At 38.0% G+C, this 15,283-nt stretch overlaps 2 protein-coding genes across 7 annotated transcripts in view; one reads left to right on the top strand and one right to left on the bottom strand.

The window, feature by feature from the left end:
* Positions 1-13,297, top strand: part of rfx2 (regulatory factor X, 2 (influences HLA class II expression)) — a 64,856-nt gene extending 51,559 nt beyond the window's left edge. For all 5 annotated transcript variants that reach the window (XM_022670207.2, XM_022670209.2, XM_022670208.2 and 2 more), the window contains 7 exons: positions 720-871; positions 1,498-1,595; positions 2,497-2,646; positions 4,352-4,560; positions 5,442-5,595; positions 5,762-5,804; positions 7,389-13,297. In XM_022670207.2, coding sequence (XP_022525928.1) covers positions 720-871; positions 1,498-1,595; positions 2,497-2,646; positions 4,352-4,560; positions 5,442-5,595; positions 5,762-5,804; positions 7,389-7,513 — 931 coding nt within the window. In that variant the 3' untranslated portion in view covers positions 7,514-13,297. The remainder of the gene's footprint in view (positions 1-719; positions 872-1,497; positions 1,596-2,496; positions 2,647-4,351; positions 4,561-5,441; positions 5,596-5,761; positions 5,805-7,388) is intronic.
* Positions 13,298-14,328: 1,031 nt separating this feature from the next.
* The window catches only part of fcho1 (FCH and mu domain containing endocytic adaptor 1), an 86,354-nt gene continuing 85,399 nt past the window's right edge, over positions 14,329-15,283 (bottom strand). For both annotated transcript variants that reach the window (XM_022670202.2, XM_022670203.2), the window contains exon 27: positions 14,329-14,904. In XM_022670202.2, coding sequence (XP_022525923.2) covers positions 14,876-14,904 — 29 coding nt within the window. In that variant the 3' untranslated portion in view covers positions 14,329-14,875. The remainder of the gene's footprint in view (positions 14,905-15,283) is intronic.

Here is a 15,283-nt window from a genome sequence, read left to right as displayed (position 1 = left end):
AAAGAGAAGCGCGTTTTCACACCTGTGGTTGGTTTCTATGGTTTGGATCAGTTGATGAATGTTTATTTGGAGCGTTTTCTCCCTCTGTTTGGTTTGGTTTCACACAGGCACAAACTTAAACACACCAAAATGCATTTAAGCAATGCAATAAACCACGCGAGCACATTGTCTACTCTGATTGGTCAGTGCTGTCTGGTGCTGGAGCAGGAAAGTAAATATAGTGAGAAGATTCTGTGTTCCAGCGCGTATATCTGTGGAGTGTGAAGCTGCTTCAACACAGAACGCTGGAAATTTGCTGCTGCGCTTTTAAGCACAGTGTTTTTAATGAGACATGCAGCGTGGATGGGAAGGAGCAGTGAACGCTGCACATGCTGCGTTCAGTGTGTAAACAGCATGGAGCAGCAGAGACAGCGTTTGTTCATAGCAGTATATTATGTGGCTGATATTTCTGATTAATCTGTGCTTTATTAGCAGTTTAGCTCAATTAAAAAGCGGTATATTTGATAGATGGGTCAGATCAAGACAAGATAAACCTGGTGATTAATTAGTTGCGTTAAAAATAATGACATGTTACTAATTACAAATGAATTGCGTGTGTTAACACTTAACACAACATTGACAGCACTAACAAGAAGTCACCGTTTTACATCACTGTGCTCATTAGAGAATCTAAATCTCTCTCTCTCTCTCTCTCTCTCTCTCTCTCTGTTTTTGTGCAGTGATGAAGACATAGAGGGGGTGATCCCCAGGGAGAAGCTGATTGCTCTGTGTAAGTTTGAGCCAGTAAAGCAGTGGATGAGAAGCTGTGATCACATCCTGTACCAGGCTCTGGTGGAAATCCTCATCCCTGACGTGCTGCGGCCTGTTCCGAGTCAGTACTGAACTATATTACTTTATTACCTTTCCTTCTAGACTTTATCTTCCTTCCTTCTTCTGTCTGTTCTTTCTGTAATATTTTAGTTTGTCTTGGCATGTTCTCCTCCACCAGTCTTACACACTGCCTTTGGATAACTTTATGCTGCTTTACTCCTGGTGTAAAAATTCAAGCAGTTCAGTTTGGTGGTTTGATGGCTTGTGATCATCCATCTTCCTCTTGATTATATTCCAGAGGTTTTCAATTTGGTAAAATCAAAGAAACTCATCATTTAAAAGTGGTCTCTTATTTTTTTTTAAAGAGCTGTATATCACAGAACAATACAATATCAGATTTTTATTTTTTTAATATCTCCCAGCTCTAGTAGAGGGTTAATAATGCAATTAAGTTTATAAAATCCAGATATTTTAATGCAATCTTTTTTTTCTGCAATTCTCATCCTCTTGATACTTTCTCAAACTTTCTGATGAAGTCTAATCTGATATCACTGCTCTGTACTAAATGACTCTTCCTTCTAATTTGAATATACTGTACAACACACATCCCTACAAACATCTACTAACTCTCAGCAGTGTCTAAAAGAATATTGTGGTTTTTTTTATTTATTAATTTTTTTACTGCAGGCACTCTCACCCAAGCCATTAGAAATTTCGCCAAGAGTCTTGAAGGCTGGCTGACCTCCGCCATGAGTAACTTTCCCCAGGAGATCGTTCGCACCAAGGTAACCCTGCTGCTCAGAAAGCTTTATTACCTGCTCAGCACAGAATGGATATTTAAGGTCTGTTTAGGGTCAGCACTTATCGCCAATAACCTAAATGTTCAAGGCATTTACTTGTTCATAGTTCTATGTTAAGGTTTGGATATCCCTGGTTTAAGACATTTAGATTTTTTTTAATTAGATAAAAAAATAAATAAATAAATAAATATGTTGGTTTTTTTTTGTACTTAATTGTGATGTCATTAGTTGTCGGTGTTACCATTGCACATAGGTTTTAGTCTGTGTTCAGTGTACAGAAGTGCGTCATCCGTACAGTTTTAACATTAGGACATAAATAAAGTATATACAGCATATACAGCCCTGGAAAAAATAAGATTAATGATTCTGAATCAGTTTCTCTGATTTTGCTATTTATAGGTATATGTTTGAGTAAAATTAATATTGTTGTTTTATTCAATAAACTACAGACAACATTTCCCCATTGTCATTCAGAGCATTTACTTGCAGAAAATGAGAAACGGCTGAAATAACCAAAAATATGCAAAGAAAACAAATTTATATTCATAAAGTTCAGAGTTCAGAAATACATTTTTGGTGGAATAACCCTGGTTTTTAATCACAGTTTTCATGCATTTTGGCATCATGTTCTCCTCCACCAGTCTTACACACTGCTTTTGGATAACTTTATGCTGCTTTACTCCTGGTGCAAAAATTCAAGCAGTTCAGTTTGGTGGTTTGATGGCTTGTGATCATCCATCTTCCTCTTGATTATATTCCAGAGGTTTTTTAATTAGGTAAAATCAAAGAAACTCATAATTTTTAAGTGGCCTCTAATTTTTTAGATAGCTTTTGCATAAATTTATCTTGATACTCACAGTGTGTGTGTGTGTGTGTGTGTGTCCAGGCTGCAGTTGTAAGTGCATTCGCACAGACCTTGCGCAGGTACACCTCTCTGAACCACCTGGCGCAGGCGGCTCGAGCTGTGCTACAGAACACCTCTCAGATCAACCAGATGCTCAGTGACCTCAACCGTGTTGACTTCGCCAATGTGCAGGTTCGACTTCCTCTACATACTACAGGGCTTATTTCACCCCTTACAGATTTCTTTTGTTTAATATCAGACAACTATAATGTATATGTAAATATAAAAAACACTTTTTTAATGATAATTCTATTTACTAAGGAAAAACCTAATCCAAACTAATCTAGCCCTTAGAGAAAAAGTGTTTGCTCCCCATAAATTAACTTTTTGGAAAGCTAAGTTCAATTTCACTACTAGCCACAACCAGGCCTGATTACTACCAGACCTGTAGAATCAAGAAATCACTTAAATAGAACCTGTCTTACAACATGAAGCTATAGCTGGGTGATATGGCCCAAAAAAAAAATCTGATTTTCGATTTAAATCGATTATTTCCCCTACTAAAATCTCCTAAAAGTCGCTAGAAGTCGCTAACTGACATCATCGCCTAATTTGCATAATACATGTTTTTAAAGCTGTAAAGGATTAACATTGTGAGAGAGAAAAAAGTGAGTAAAAAACACTCTAAATATGTTAGAAATGATACAAATGAACAACTTCTGTTGCTTTTTAAATAGGCAGTCATGTCTCAAAATAACTTTATTTTTAAGCAAATTACATACATCAGTTTTTTGCCATGTTGTTAAATGTTATTATAAGATCAGTTTTTTATTTTATTATTATTTTTTTTTTTTAGCTTTTTTAAGTTTTCTTTATTTTCAAACCTATTATAGATAAATTGTTGAATAGCTTTTTATAAAGAGGGAGACAATGTGGACGAGGTGAGTGACAGGCTGCGTGGTGAATGAGGTGAGTGACTGATTGAGACGGTGTGAGTTAAATTTAGTGAGTTTTTGTTTCGTGTCACACTGAAGACACTTTTATACTTATATTTCTGCTCTGTAAATACAGGGCGGGGTCAGTCAGCACGCACAGTGTTCGTGGAGCGGTGTGTGTTTGCTGATTGTGTGAGACTGCACTGTGAGTGTTGTGGGGCGGGGCTCACGGCAGCATCAAAATCGCCAAAAGTCTCCAATAACACCACAAAAACTCGCTACATTTGTTGCTAGTCGCTTTTTTTTTTTACCCAAAAAAAGTCTCTAGAGGGTCTGAAAAGTAGCTAAATATAGCGACAAAGTTGGCAACACTGCTCCTTCGTTATGCTGTGCACGCGGGAGGGAGGAAGAGAGGGGCGGGGCTGTGCGCGGGAGAGAGGGGCGGGGCTAAGCTCAGGGGAGCGTCGGTGGTGAAAATTAAAACTCAGTGAAAATCGATTTTCATAAAAACACATCGTCCTTAACTGTAAATTCGAATTAATCGATAAAATCGATTAATCGCCCAGCTCTACATGAAGCAGATAAAATAAATTAAAAAAAAGAAAAACAGTTAAGAAACCAAAGTAACTGATCATCTATCAGTATAGAAAAAGCTGAAAAGTCATTTCTAAAGCTTTGGGACTCCAGAGAACCACAGTGATTCACTATTATTATTCACAAATGGAGAGCACATGGAACATTAGTGAACCTCCCAGGAGTGACCTCCTGACCAAAATGTATTCAAAAAGGGCATTAACAACTGTGTTCATAACCTCAAGCTCAGGCGTACTTGGGTTATGCAGCAGGACAATGACCCAAGGCACAAAAACCTCATGAACAGTTTTGAAGCAGTGCTCAGTCAATGCTCAGTTTAAAAATGTGCACTAATCACTGTCCTGTATGTGTTTGTGTGTGTTGTGCAGGAGCAGGCCTCGTGGGTGTGTCAGTGTGACGAGAGCGTGGTGCAGCGTCTGGAGCAGGACTTTAAAGTGACCCTGCAGCAGCAGAGCTCTCTGGATCAGTGGGCTGCCTGGCTGGACAATGTGGTGAGCCAAGTACTGAAGCCTCACGAGGGCAGCCCCAGCTTCCCCAGAGCGGCACGCCAGTTCCTCCTCAAGTGGTCCTTCTACAGGTACGTGGGCGTCAGACGTACAGTATATACATTAGGTTTACATATGATTACATCTCAAAAAAAATTCTAATATCATTAAAAAGTTATTTTATTTCAGATTTTTTTTCCTTTATTATTGATAATTATGGCTGTACAGCCAATGAAAACCCAAAAATGTCTCAGAAAATCTGAATATTATATAAGACCAATTGGTACTTTTGGCAGTGTGGGCAGTGTGCCAAGTCCTGCTGGAAAATGAAATCTGCATCTCTAGAAAAGTTGTCAGAAGCAGAGGGAAGCATGAACTGCTGTAAGATTTTGTGGGAAAACAAAACGACTTTAGACTTGATAATAAAACACAGTGGATCAACACCAGCAGATGACACGTCTCTCCAAACCATCACTGATCATCAGTAAATTTTACATTTCATTTGTAAATCAAGGGAGCAGAGTCTGGAGGAAGAGTGGAGAGAGTGTCTAGTGTGAAGTTTCCACCAATCAGTGATGGTTTGGAGAGTAAAAAAGAGAGTAAAAAAAAAAAAGCTTTCTCTATCCAATTTATCATATATTGGTTGGTTTTATCTCCCCCCATACATACAAGTATATGCTAGTATATTAATTAACACCACTAATATAAATATAATTGCATTTTTTATTTACATTTAAATATTCACTATAAAAAACTTGTGTCTTAAGAAGAACAGGTGCGATTAATCCCAGTTAATTAAAGAATATTGTCATAATTAATCAGATTAAATCGAATACATTGATGCCTTTAGTTCACTAGTTTTTGTTAGACTTCATGCAAAACCATCTTCAGCTCCTGATTGGCTGTGTGGTAATTCAGAGCCGGTGTGTTGTTGTATTTGTGTTTGTGTGTAACACTGATCTGTGTCCTGTAGCTCCATGGTGATCAGAGACCTGACACTGCGCAGCGCCGCCAGCTTCGGCTCCTTCCACCTGATCCGGCTGCTGTACGACGAGTACATGTTCTACCTGGTGGAGCACCGCGTCGCCCTCGCCACCGGGGAGACGCCCATCGCCGTCATGGGAGAGGTCTGTCTTTAGTTAAATCATTTATACTTTTCTGTATTTATTAAATATTTATCATACATTTCTTTACTGTAAATACATTATATAACATATCACTAATTATATTTGCTGATTTCCTTGTATGTCCATATTAATGTTATATATTGTTGTTTGTCTTTTTGAATTACAGTTCAGTGACCTCAGCTCAATGATGCCTTCACTCATGGAGAAAGGTAAAAAAAACTCCTCTTTTAAAAATATTTTCATTTGTTTCTAAAGATATAAATGAAGCTCCAGTTTTCCAAATCACCATCTCAGATAATCAGGTTTAGATTAAGGGATTGTGGAGGATAAACACTTGCTTTATTTGCTTACTGTAATTCCATGTGTGTTTCTTAATTGTTTTCATGTCTTTAATATTAACCTACGATGTTGTTTGAATACAGATTTTTAAAATTGCGTTACTCTTCTACTAAAAGTTACAGCAAAAAAATAAAAGCTGACTTAAGTACAAGTACTTCTAACTTCATCCCTTTGTTCCCCTCTATTTCTCCTCTATCCCACTATTTCCATTTTACCTCTTTTAGACCCTGTCTAAAATGTTTTTACATTAAACTTCTATTACTAAATGTACATCATTATTGTAAGTCACTTTAGGCACAAAGGCATCTGCGAAATGGAATGTAATGTAAATTATAGAACAGTTAGTTCCGACCCCTCAATCTGATTGGTTGAGAAGTGTTCTAGCCATGATGATATTTGTGATAACATCACGGCCTTCTCACACTAAATCTGCATCACTCCGCCGACGTGTTGCTGAGTAACGGCGTATATATACACACACAGGACAGTTTTGAATCATCACCTACAGCGGCACCAGCAGCAGCGTTAGCTTAACACAGGCTAGCGCTCGGCCACGGCACGCTCGCCCGCAGCACTGACTCGTCCTTTGTGGAAAAAGAGAAAGAAAATCACCTCGTCTAATGCCGTCTGACAGCCAGAACGCTAACCAGCCAGGCTAGGTTAAGCTAAGTTCATGCTGAGCTAAAGCAAGCTACGCTAACCTAACCACAGTCCAGCCGGCTAGCTAAAACCAACACCACCCAGCAAAACAAGCAGAAATGCTTAAAAAACGCACAGCTTTCACCTGAAGACGACAAGGAGAGGAGAGTATTAGCGTTATTTCACGGTCCTAACGTTTAAGTTACCATCTTCGCTTATTCCCAATTCTGATTTCTAGATAACGTTTTTTGTAACGTGTTTTGTAGTCAAGTTTCAGTTCTGTTACAGTTGAGGTGGAACTACTTTTTGGTGGAAGTCACAGTCCATATTAAAGCATATTCATTCTGAATTTCTTAAGGTTCTTTGAATTATTTCCTTTATTTATTTTGTAAAAAAAAAAAACTGTTTTACAAAAGCAATAGAACACTCGAGGTCGTGTGTTATTGCGAATAACATCGCAGCTGTGATTTGGTCGGCGAGTGCCGTAGGTCATCACAGCAGTGATGTTATTCGCGATAACACACTCCCTCTCGTGTTCTATTGCTTAAATGTAATGTAACAAGTAAATAAAACGGTTAATAATATAAGAATATAATAGACACTAAACAAGGTCACAGATGTAGACATACATGAGACACAAGACAATAGTGCAATATGATAGATTTTCACAGACAGACAGATAGATGGATAGACAGACAGACTTTGGGACCTTCTTACCAACTGTAAAGCCATTGCAAAGGCCAAACAATTTTGGTATATGCGATGGGCATTCTTAACCTCTAACCGTTCTCTCTCTCTCTCTCTTTTCTCCTCAGATCAGTCATTCTCTGATGAAATGAGTGACCTGGGCAGCGACGGCGACGTGTCCCGGGTGACGTGTGAGCCGACTGCGGTGAAGAGCGAGAGAATCGAAATCAACCACTCGCTGCAGGAGATCTGAGATCAGTCCGGCGTCAACCGTCACAGCCCGACCGCACAGGGCCGACTGTGCCTGGGCAACTGTGCATGTATGAGTGTCTGTGTGTGTGTGTGTGTGTGTGTGTGTGTGTGTGTGTGTTTGCAGGTGTGTTTGTGGGTGTGTCAGTGGGTGGGCGGGATTTAATTGACCATTCCCGGGGTCCACCGGCCTTTTGTTAGCGAGTTGTGTGTTTTAACACTTGATTCTGATGCTTACAGGAGCAGATCTCCTTCATCTAGAGAGCTGATAGTTGTTAATATGATAGTTGTTAATATGCTTGGGGATTTGTTCATGTTGTTTGTTTTTTTATCGTTTTTTCCAATTGGATCTCTTTCCCTTTCCGTGCCTATTTAAGCTCAGATTGAGCCACCTCTGTATGTACGAGAGAGAGATAGTGTGTGTGTGTGTGTGTGTGTGTGTGTGTGTGTGTGTGTGTGTGTGTGTGTGTACATAAACACTATGTACATATGTACTGTGTGTGTATGTGTGTGTGCACAATGACTTAGCATAACATTATGACCACCTGGTTTCTTGTTTCTACACTTATTATCCATTTTTAAGCTCCACTTTTTGGTTCTTATTAATGAACCACCACAGAGCAGCTATTATTATTATTATTATTATTATTATTCATATTTGGGTGTTGGATCTTTGATTGTCAGCACTGCAGTGTTAGTGTGTGTTGTGCTATGTCCACGAGTAGATCAGATGCAGCAGTGCTGCTGGAGTTCTTAAACACTGTTTGTATGTCTTGTGTTTTTCCTTTGTCCTCCCTGTCCCTGTTCCCACCTGTCTCGCTTGTTACCCCACCCCCTTGTTTCCTTCCCCAGATGTTCTTTGCCTTCACTCTTTATTACACTGAAAAAATGAGTAAAATTTACTTTTAAAAAAAGTTTCGCAACTTTCTGCATTTGCTTTTTTTAAGTAAATTTAAGTACCGTCAACTCAAGACTTAAATGTTACACAGAGTAAATAAGTGAACTGAACTCCAGTCAGTCCTTTCTTTTAGTAATCTTTACATAATTTCTGCAAACAGAATTACCTAAATACAATTACAAATACAAATACAATATTGCTCAAATCATTTATGATACATAATATATTATTATTTCTGAAATGTAATTATTTTGATTAAAACATACATTCTTTTTAGTATACATCCATGTGTTGAGACAGTGAGACTTGAGGTCTGTTTACAAAATAAATCCTTGAGATTATGTAAATATTTGAATGTGTGTTTTAACTAAACATATTTAAATTTCAGTTAAATTGTATAAATTAAGTAATTGTAATTAGGTAATACTGTATGCAGAAATTAAGTAAAAGTTACTAAAAGAAAGGATTGATTCAGCAAAAATAAATTAAGTATAGTTTAATAAAAGAACTACTCTATGTAACATTTAAGTCTTGAAACTAAGTTGAGTTACTTAAATTTATCTGAAATTAAATTTACTTAAAAAAAAAAGAAAATGCAGAAAGTTGCGAAACTTTTTTAAAGTAAATTTTGCGCATAATTTTTTTTTTTTCATTTTTAGCAGTTAAACCTTGTAGGTAAATTAAAATCAAAGAGAGAAGCTCTACAGCACTAAGGTGTTTAAAAACACCAGCAGCACTGCTGTTTCTGATCTACTTGTACCAGCACACTATCCAACACACACCAACACGTCATACACCACCACCCAAATAATAATAGCTGCTCTGTGGTGTTTTTTTTTTTCTCCTGTGGAGTCCTGATCACTGAAGAACAGGGTGAAAGGAGGATAATAATAAAGTATACAGAGAGAATCAGTAGTCTATATGATCCCACTTTATAATAAGTGTCCCTAAGTACTATGTAGTTGCATGGTAACAATCCATGTAACTACTGATGAAGTACACATTGTTACAGATTAACTACAGAGGTACAGGTTATGTAATTACACATGTGTATTAAGGTTAATCCTGACTTGTGTAAGTACACTTGTGTACCAGGGTGAGTGTACTTACACAAGTGTAACAATGTGTGTGTACTTACATATATGTAATAGTGTGTGTGATAAGTTGAGTATAAACTTATCCAACAGCTATTGTCTAGAATGTAATTAGGGCTGTGTAAGTACCTATGTGTAAGTACACATGTGTAAGTACACTCACCCTGGTACACATGTGTACTTACACAAGTCAATATTAACCTTAATACACATGTGTAATTACATAACCTGTACCTCTGTAGTTGATCTGTAACTACGTGTACTTAATCAGTAGTTACACTGTAGTTACATGGATTGTTACAATGTAACTACATAGTACTTAGGGACACTTATTATAAAGTGGGATATGCGTGTATATAACTATATAAAAGTGTCCTGTATCCTCAATAGAGATTAACAAATGGATAATAAAGTGGAGGAACAAGGAAGTAGTCATAATGTTACACTTGCTCTGTGTTTGTATGTGTGTTAAAAAAAAAAAAAAAAAAAACCTTTCTGTGCCATAGTGTCCTTTCCAGTGCCTTAGATAAGAGCAGAAAACACTCCAGCAGTCAGTCGCTGTTCCCGGGCCGTGCCTGTAATCCGCAGTACGAATGTATTGTCTCATGACCTCAGCTGTCTCCAGCACCTTCTGCGCCGAGGCCGTAGGGCTTATTTTTCCTGTAGCTGTGGCTCCGTTCGCTCGCGTTCGATGATTTAAAGAAAAGAAAAAAAGAAAGAAAAAACAACGTAATGCAACCCCACTAACCCAAAGCAGCCTTTCGTGCTTCAGCCCCACCAGCACTGCAAACCTCCTCTCGCCGCCGTGGCAAAGAGCAAAGACACGGAGGGCCGATATACTGATATATAAGTCGCTGTTTCTTTCTAAGACAAAAAGCTATGTATAAAATTAAAGAAAATATAAGAAAAAAAAAACGACCCCCTGGCCATATGAGATGAGCTGTCGATACCTCAACTGTTTCTATGCTAATTTTTGTGTGAGTGTGTGTGTGTTTCTGTAGTGTTTTTTAACTATTATTATTTAATTTTTTTAAATTTGTGTGTAAGCAAACTGGTCAGACACGCCATTATAAAATTATACTCTCTTAAATAGAAAATTAAGAAAACAAGGGTCTACGATTGATTCTTTAAGCAATGCCACAAAGTAAAAAAAAAAAAAAAAAAAAAAGCCTTTTTAATTCTGTACAGTGCTCCCAACACTAGTAAGGAGAGAGTAGTAAGGGCAAGAGCATGCCTCCTCCAATACATGAGAGGATAGACACCGCCCCTTTTCCCAACTTCCACCAACTGCACTCAGAGGAAAGCCCTCTTTCACTCTCTTTCTCTCTGGCTCTGGCTGCTGATGCCATAGTCCCGGTATTTCCCAATTGCTGACTTTCTCTCTCTTTCTCTCTGGTTCTGGCTGCTGATGCTATAGTCCCAGTATGACCCAGTATGTCCCAAATTGCCCTCTTTCATTCTCTTGCCATAGTCACAGTATGTCTCAGTTACTCTCTTACACTCTCTTGCTCCGGCTGCTGATGCCATAGTCCCAGTATGTCCCAATTGCTCTCTTTCACTCTCTTGCCATTGTTCCAGTATGTCCCAATTGCCCTTTTTCACTCTCTTAACGTAGTCCCAGTATGTCCCAATTGTTGTCTTTCAATCTCTTTCTCTCTGGCTCTGGCTGCTGATGCCATAGTCCCAGTATGTCCCAATTGCTCTTTTTCAATCTCTTTCTCTCTGCTGATTCCATAGTCCCAGTATGTCCCAGTATGTCTCAATTGCTCTCTTTCACTCTCTTTCTCTCTGGCCTCAGCTGCTGATGCCATAGTCCCAGTATGTCCCAATTGCTCTTTTTCACTCTCTTGCCATAGTCCCAGTAGGTCTCAATTGCTCTTTTTCACTCTCTTTCTCCGGCTGCTGATGCCATAGTCCCAGTATGTCCCAATTGCCGTCTTTCACTCTCTTTCTCTCTGGCTCTAGCTGCTGATGCCATTGTCCCAGTATGTCCCAATTCCTCCTTTTTAGCCTTTTTTTCTCTGCCTCTGGCTGCTGATGCTATAGTCCCAGTATGACCCAGGATTCAAACCAGGATTTATGAAGTTCTGGCCATAGTGTCAGCGTCTTAGTCTACTGATCCACTCTGAGCTTCCGTAAAGATTTACAGACTTGCTTGGGAGAAAAATGGTAAAATCTTTCTGGAAACCAAAAAATTGGTGGTTCTTCCTTAAAAGTGGAATTGCTTAAAGAATCTTTTGTGTAGCACCTTATAATTTTTATGTATGAGTGTAGAGGAGAGGAGTGTACAGTCAAAGCTGATGAAGTCAGTGTTCAACAGCCTCCGGCCGCCCCGCCCCCCAGGCCTCCTGTTTGTTCTCCGATGTAAATAAGCTTACCGATGTTTATGGTGACGGGTGGTAGAGATAGAGAGAGTCCCTCACTCTATATAAAGGCCTGAACCGCCAGTTTATCCAGTCTGGAGGAACGTAGACAGTGTAGAGAGCTTCTTCTCTTCTCAGATAGTCAGATTCACTCTTCAGTCCGGTTCTGCATGTTAGTTGAGAGCTTCTAAAAGTTGTGAATTTTAAAGGGCAGAGGGAGGGGGGTCTTTTTAAATTTTTGCGGACCCTGACAGAATGTCTGTAAATGACCATTTAACATAACTGGAAGTGAGTTGGTTGGTTTGTTGGACGCATGTTTTAAAAATGTTGTTCAAACGTTGTTTTTAATCGAATGTATTTACCAGAGTCAGACTTTTTTTTTTTTTTTTTTTTCACGAGTGTGGAGATTCTCTTTTTTAAAAAAACTGTAATATTTTGAAGTAGATCTTCCGTACTTTAGTAAAAACGGATATAACAGATCTCAGTTTGTTCAGTTTAGAAGAATTTTTACGTTTATAGAGTTCAGACTTCAGGCTGTGTAACCAGATTTAAGGCGTCGCCAAATAGACACAGTTAGTTCCTGTTAGAGAAAATATATGCACACGTTATTTTTCTCGATATCGCCTCGACATCTCTGATACTGAATCTGTGCATTTTTCAACCCACCTGTGAAATGTGTGGTTCCTATTTAAAGTGCCCAACTTTTACTATTACTGTTATTATTATTATAATTATTATTTACAGTTGGATCAATATTACTCGTTTTTAATCCAACTTTTAATCCAACATTTGTCATTAATAAAATTTGAATAAATATATATTGGACGTTGATAAGCTGATGATGAAGAGATGATTTAGAGCCCAGCCACGTTTTTCTTTCTTCTCCTTTCCCCAGTTTACAGAGACACAGATATGCAGTTCAGCTGATATATATGTTTTGTAGACATTATTATTATTATTATTATTATTATTATTATTATTATTAAGGGAAGTGATGTTTCTGTGCCCTCCCCTTTTAAATCCCCTTTAAATATATTTGTCGTTGGCTCTGAAGGTTTCTGAAGGCGTCCTGTTTCTCGTGCCTGTTCCAGTACTTCACCTTTAGTGTGCTTGGGGAAATTGTATTTACTTTGTGTAACTTGGTAGGTTTTTTTGTTTTTGTTTTTTTGTAATGCTGTTTTAGATCTTCTGATTATCTGATTTATCTGGTTTTGGATTATTTTTATGGGAGTAGATAATATTCTTCTCACAAACTATATTGATACCCTATTTTTGTGTTCGTTTTTCTGAAAAAAAAAAAATAATAATAAAAACTGTTCTCGGCTGTTCTTCACCTGGGAGGCCGAGAACAGCCTATAGTCTGTAACACAACTGCTTACTTCAACTGTATTTTGTACTGGTATAAAAATGTGTAATAAATTGGTGTAAACCACTGACTGATCCAGTGTTGTGCTTACTTACTTTACTTTACTATATATACACATATATACACGTGTATATATATATATATATATATACATACATATATAATACACACACACATATATATATATATATATATATATGTGTGTGTGTGTATTATATATGTGTGTGTATTATATATGTATTATATATGTATGTATGTATATATATATATATATATATATATATATATATATATCCTAAAATTACTTCTATTTTATTTCAGCTTGTTTTTATTCTGGCTTCTATCCAGATATATCTCTCCACCCAGATAAAGTGAATCTGATTGTGATTGGATGTAGAGAAGTATAAACATCTACCATTCCCAAACCCTATTGGTTTATACTGTGATCCATCATGCCTGCACATGTGACGTTGCAGACGTATGTAAACTAGTATGAACTCTCAAAATGTCCTAACTAAGCTTTAAATTATATAAAATATATTTACAATATACTAAAATACATTCATTTTTTAATGAGCATATATGCAGCTGAAACAGACAGAACTGCATAGTGCATCCCAAATTTCTATTCAAATTAACATTTTAATAATATAATATTATAGTCATTACGGCTTTTAGAAAAATGTGTTTTAGGGAGGGATGTGGGTGTTTATGCACTATAGTGGTCCAGTGGTCTAAAGCGCTGACACTATGATCAGGAGATTGCTGGTTCGAATCCCGGTCATGCAGCTTTCAGCTGCCAGAGCCCCGAGAGAGCACAATTGGGCTTGCTCTCTCTTTCTCTGGGTGGGTACAAGGTGATGTGGATCAGCACAAGGCTGCATCTGTGAGCTGATGTATCAGAACCGAGTCACTGTGCTTTACTCCAAATACTCAGCAATGCTGCATCAACAGCAGCTGTTTTATAAAAAGAGGCGGAGTCTGACTTCACATGTATCAGACGAGGCATGTGCTAGTCTTTACCCTCCTTGTGTTGAGGCATCACTAGCTGGGAAAAGCTAAATTGCGAGAAATTTAAATTAAAACACAAACACGTCAGTCATTACAAAGTCTTTAATAATTACATTTCTTTCTTATATAGTCACATGAACAAGACCACTTTTTTTCTTCATGGCAACATCATTCCAGAATCCTTACTTATTAAAGTTTACACATTCCCACTGGAATCACTCACAAAATTCCCACAGAAATAAGGAAGAAAAAAATCTTACATCCAGTTTCCAGACAAGAGTCGGCCAAACGTCGAACAAACGAACAGGAGAAACAAATAAAAGAGCACTCAGAGTTCTGTGAGCCGTCCCTACAGCGAAGCGGCGAAAGATTAAAACCAGGCCGGGTCTAATAATCCAGTACTATATATTTATATATATATATATTGGTCCTTCTCAGCAGCATGGACAGCACAGGTACTGTACAATAAAGTCCAGTGTCTAGTCCTCACAGCAAAGCAATATGGGTAATGTCCAGGTCCCTCCTGCATGTCTCTGCAGCTGTCCCTCCCGTCTCCTGTGGCAGGACCTGGCCAAGTGTGAAAAAAGTGCAAACTGTGTGCCTACAGGTCAGATCACCAGCACAGGTCTCTCCCTCACAGTGAACATCCAGCCATGTACTTCCCTGTGAGGACAGAAATACACATCATCTTAATACACACTGCTTAAAATTAAAGTATCACTATATTTAAAATGCATTTTTCATGATACATAATGTTTACAATCATATTTTCACATGCAGACAAAAATGCATCAGTAGCGGCAGATTCTTAAAAATGCTTTTAAAAGTATTTAAATTTGGGCGGTTGGCGTCAAAACATTTATTCAATACATTAATCAGTAATGCATTATAATTTTTTTTTTTGTGCAAATTCATTGCGTCACCAAGTTTGACGCCAACTTCTGCCGTAATCTGCCCCACTAAAGTGCTGCTACTATGATTGGGAGATCACTTGTTCGAATCCAAGTCATGCAGCTTGCCATCAGCTGCCGGCAGGGGCATA

Source organism: Astyanax mexicanus, chromosome 12, assembly GCF_023375975.1.
Source record: "Astyanax mexicanus isolate ESR-SI-001 chromosome 12, AstMex3_surface, whole genome shotgun sequence".
In the NCBI taxonomy this organism is placed as follows: domain Eukaryota; kingdom Metazoa; phylum Chordata; class Actinopteri; order Characiformes; family Acestrorhamphidae; genus Astyanax; species Astyanax mexicanus.
The sequence above is the reverse complement of the archived record's forward strand: the minus strand, read 5'-3'. Positions and strand labels throughout refer to the sequence as shown.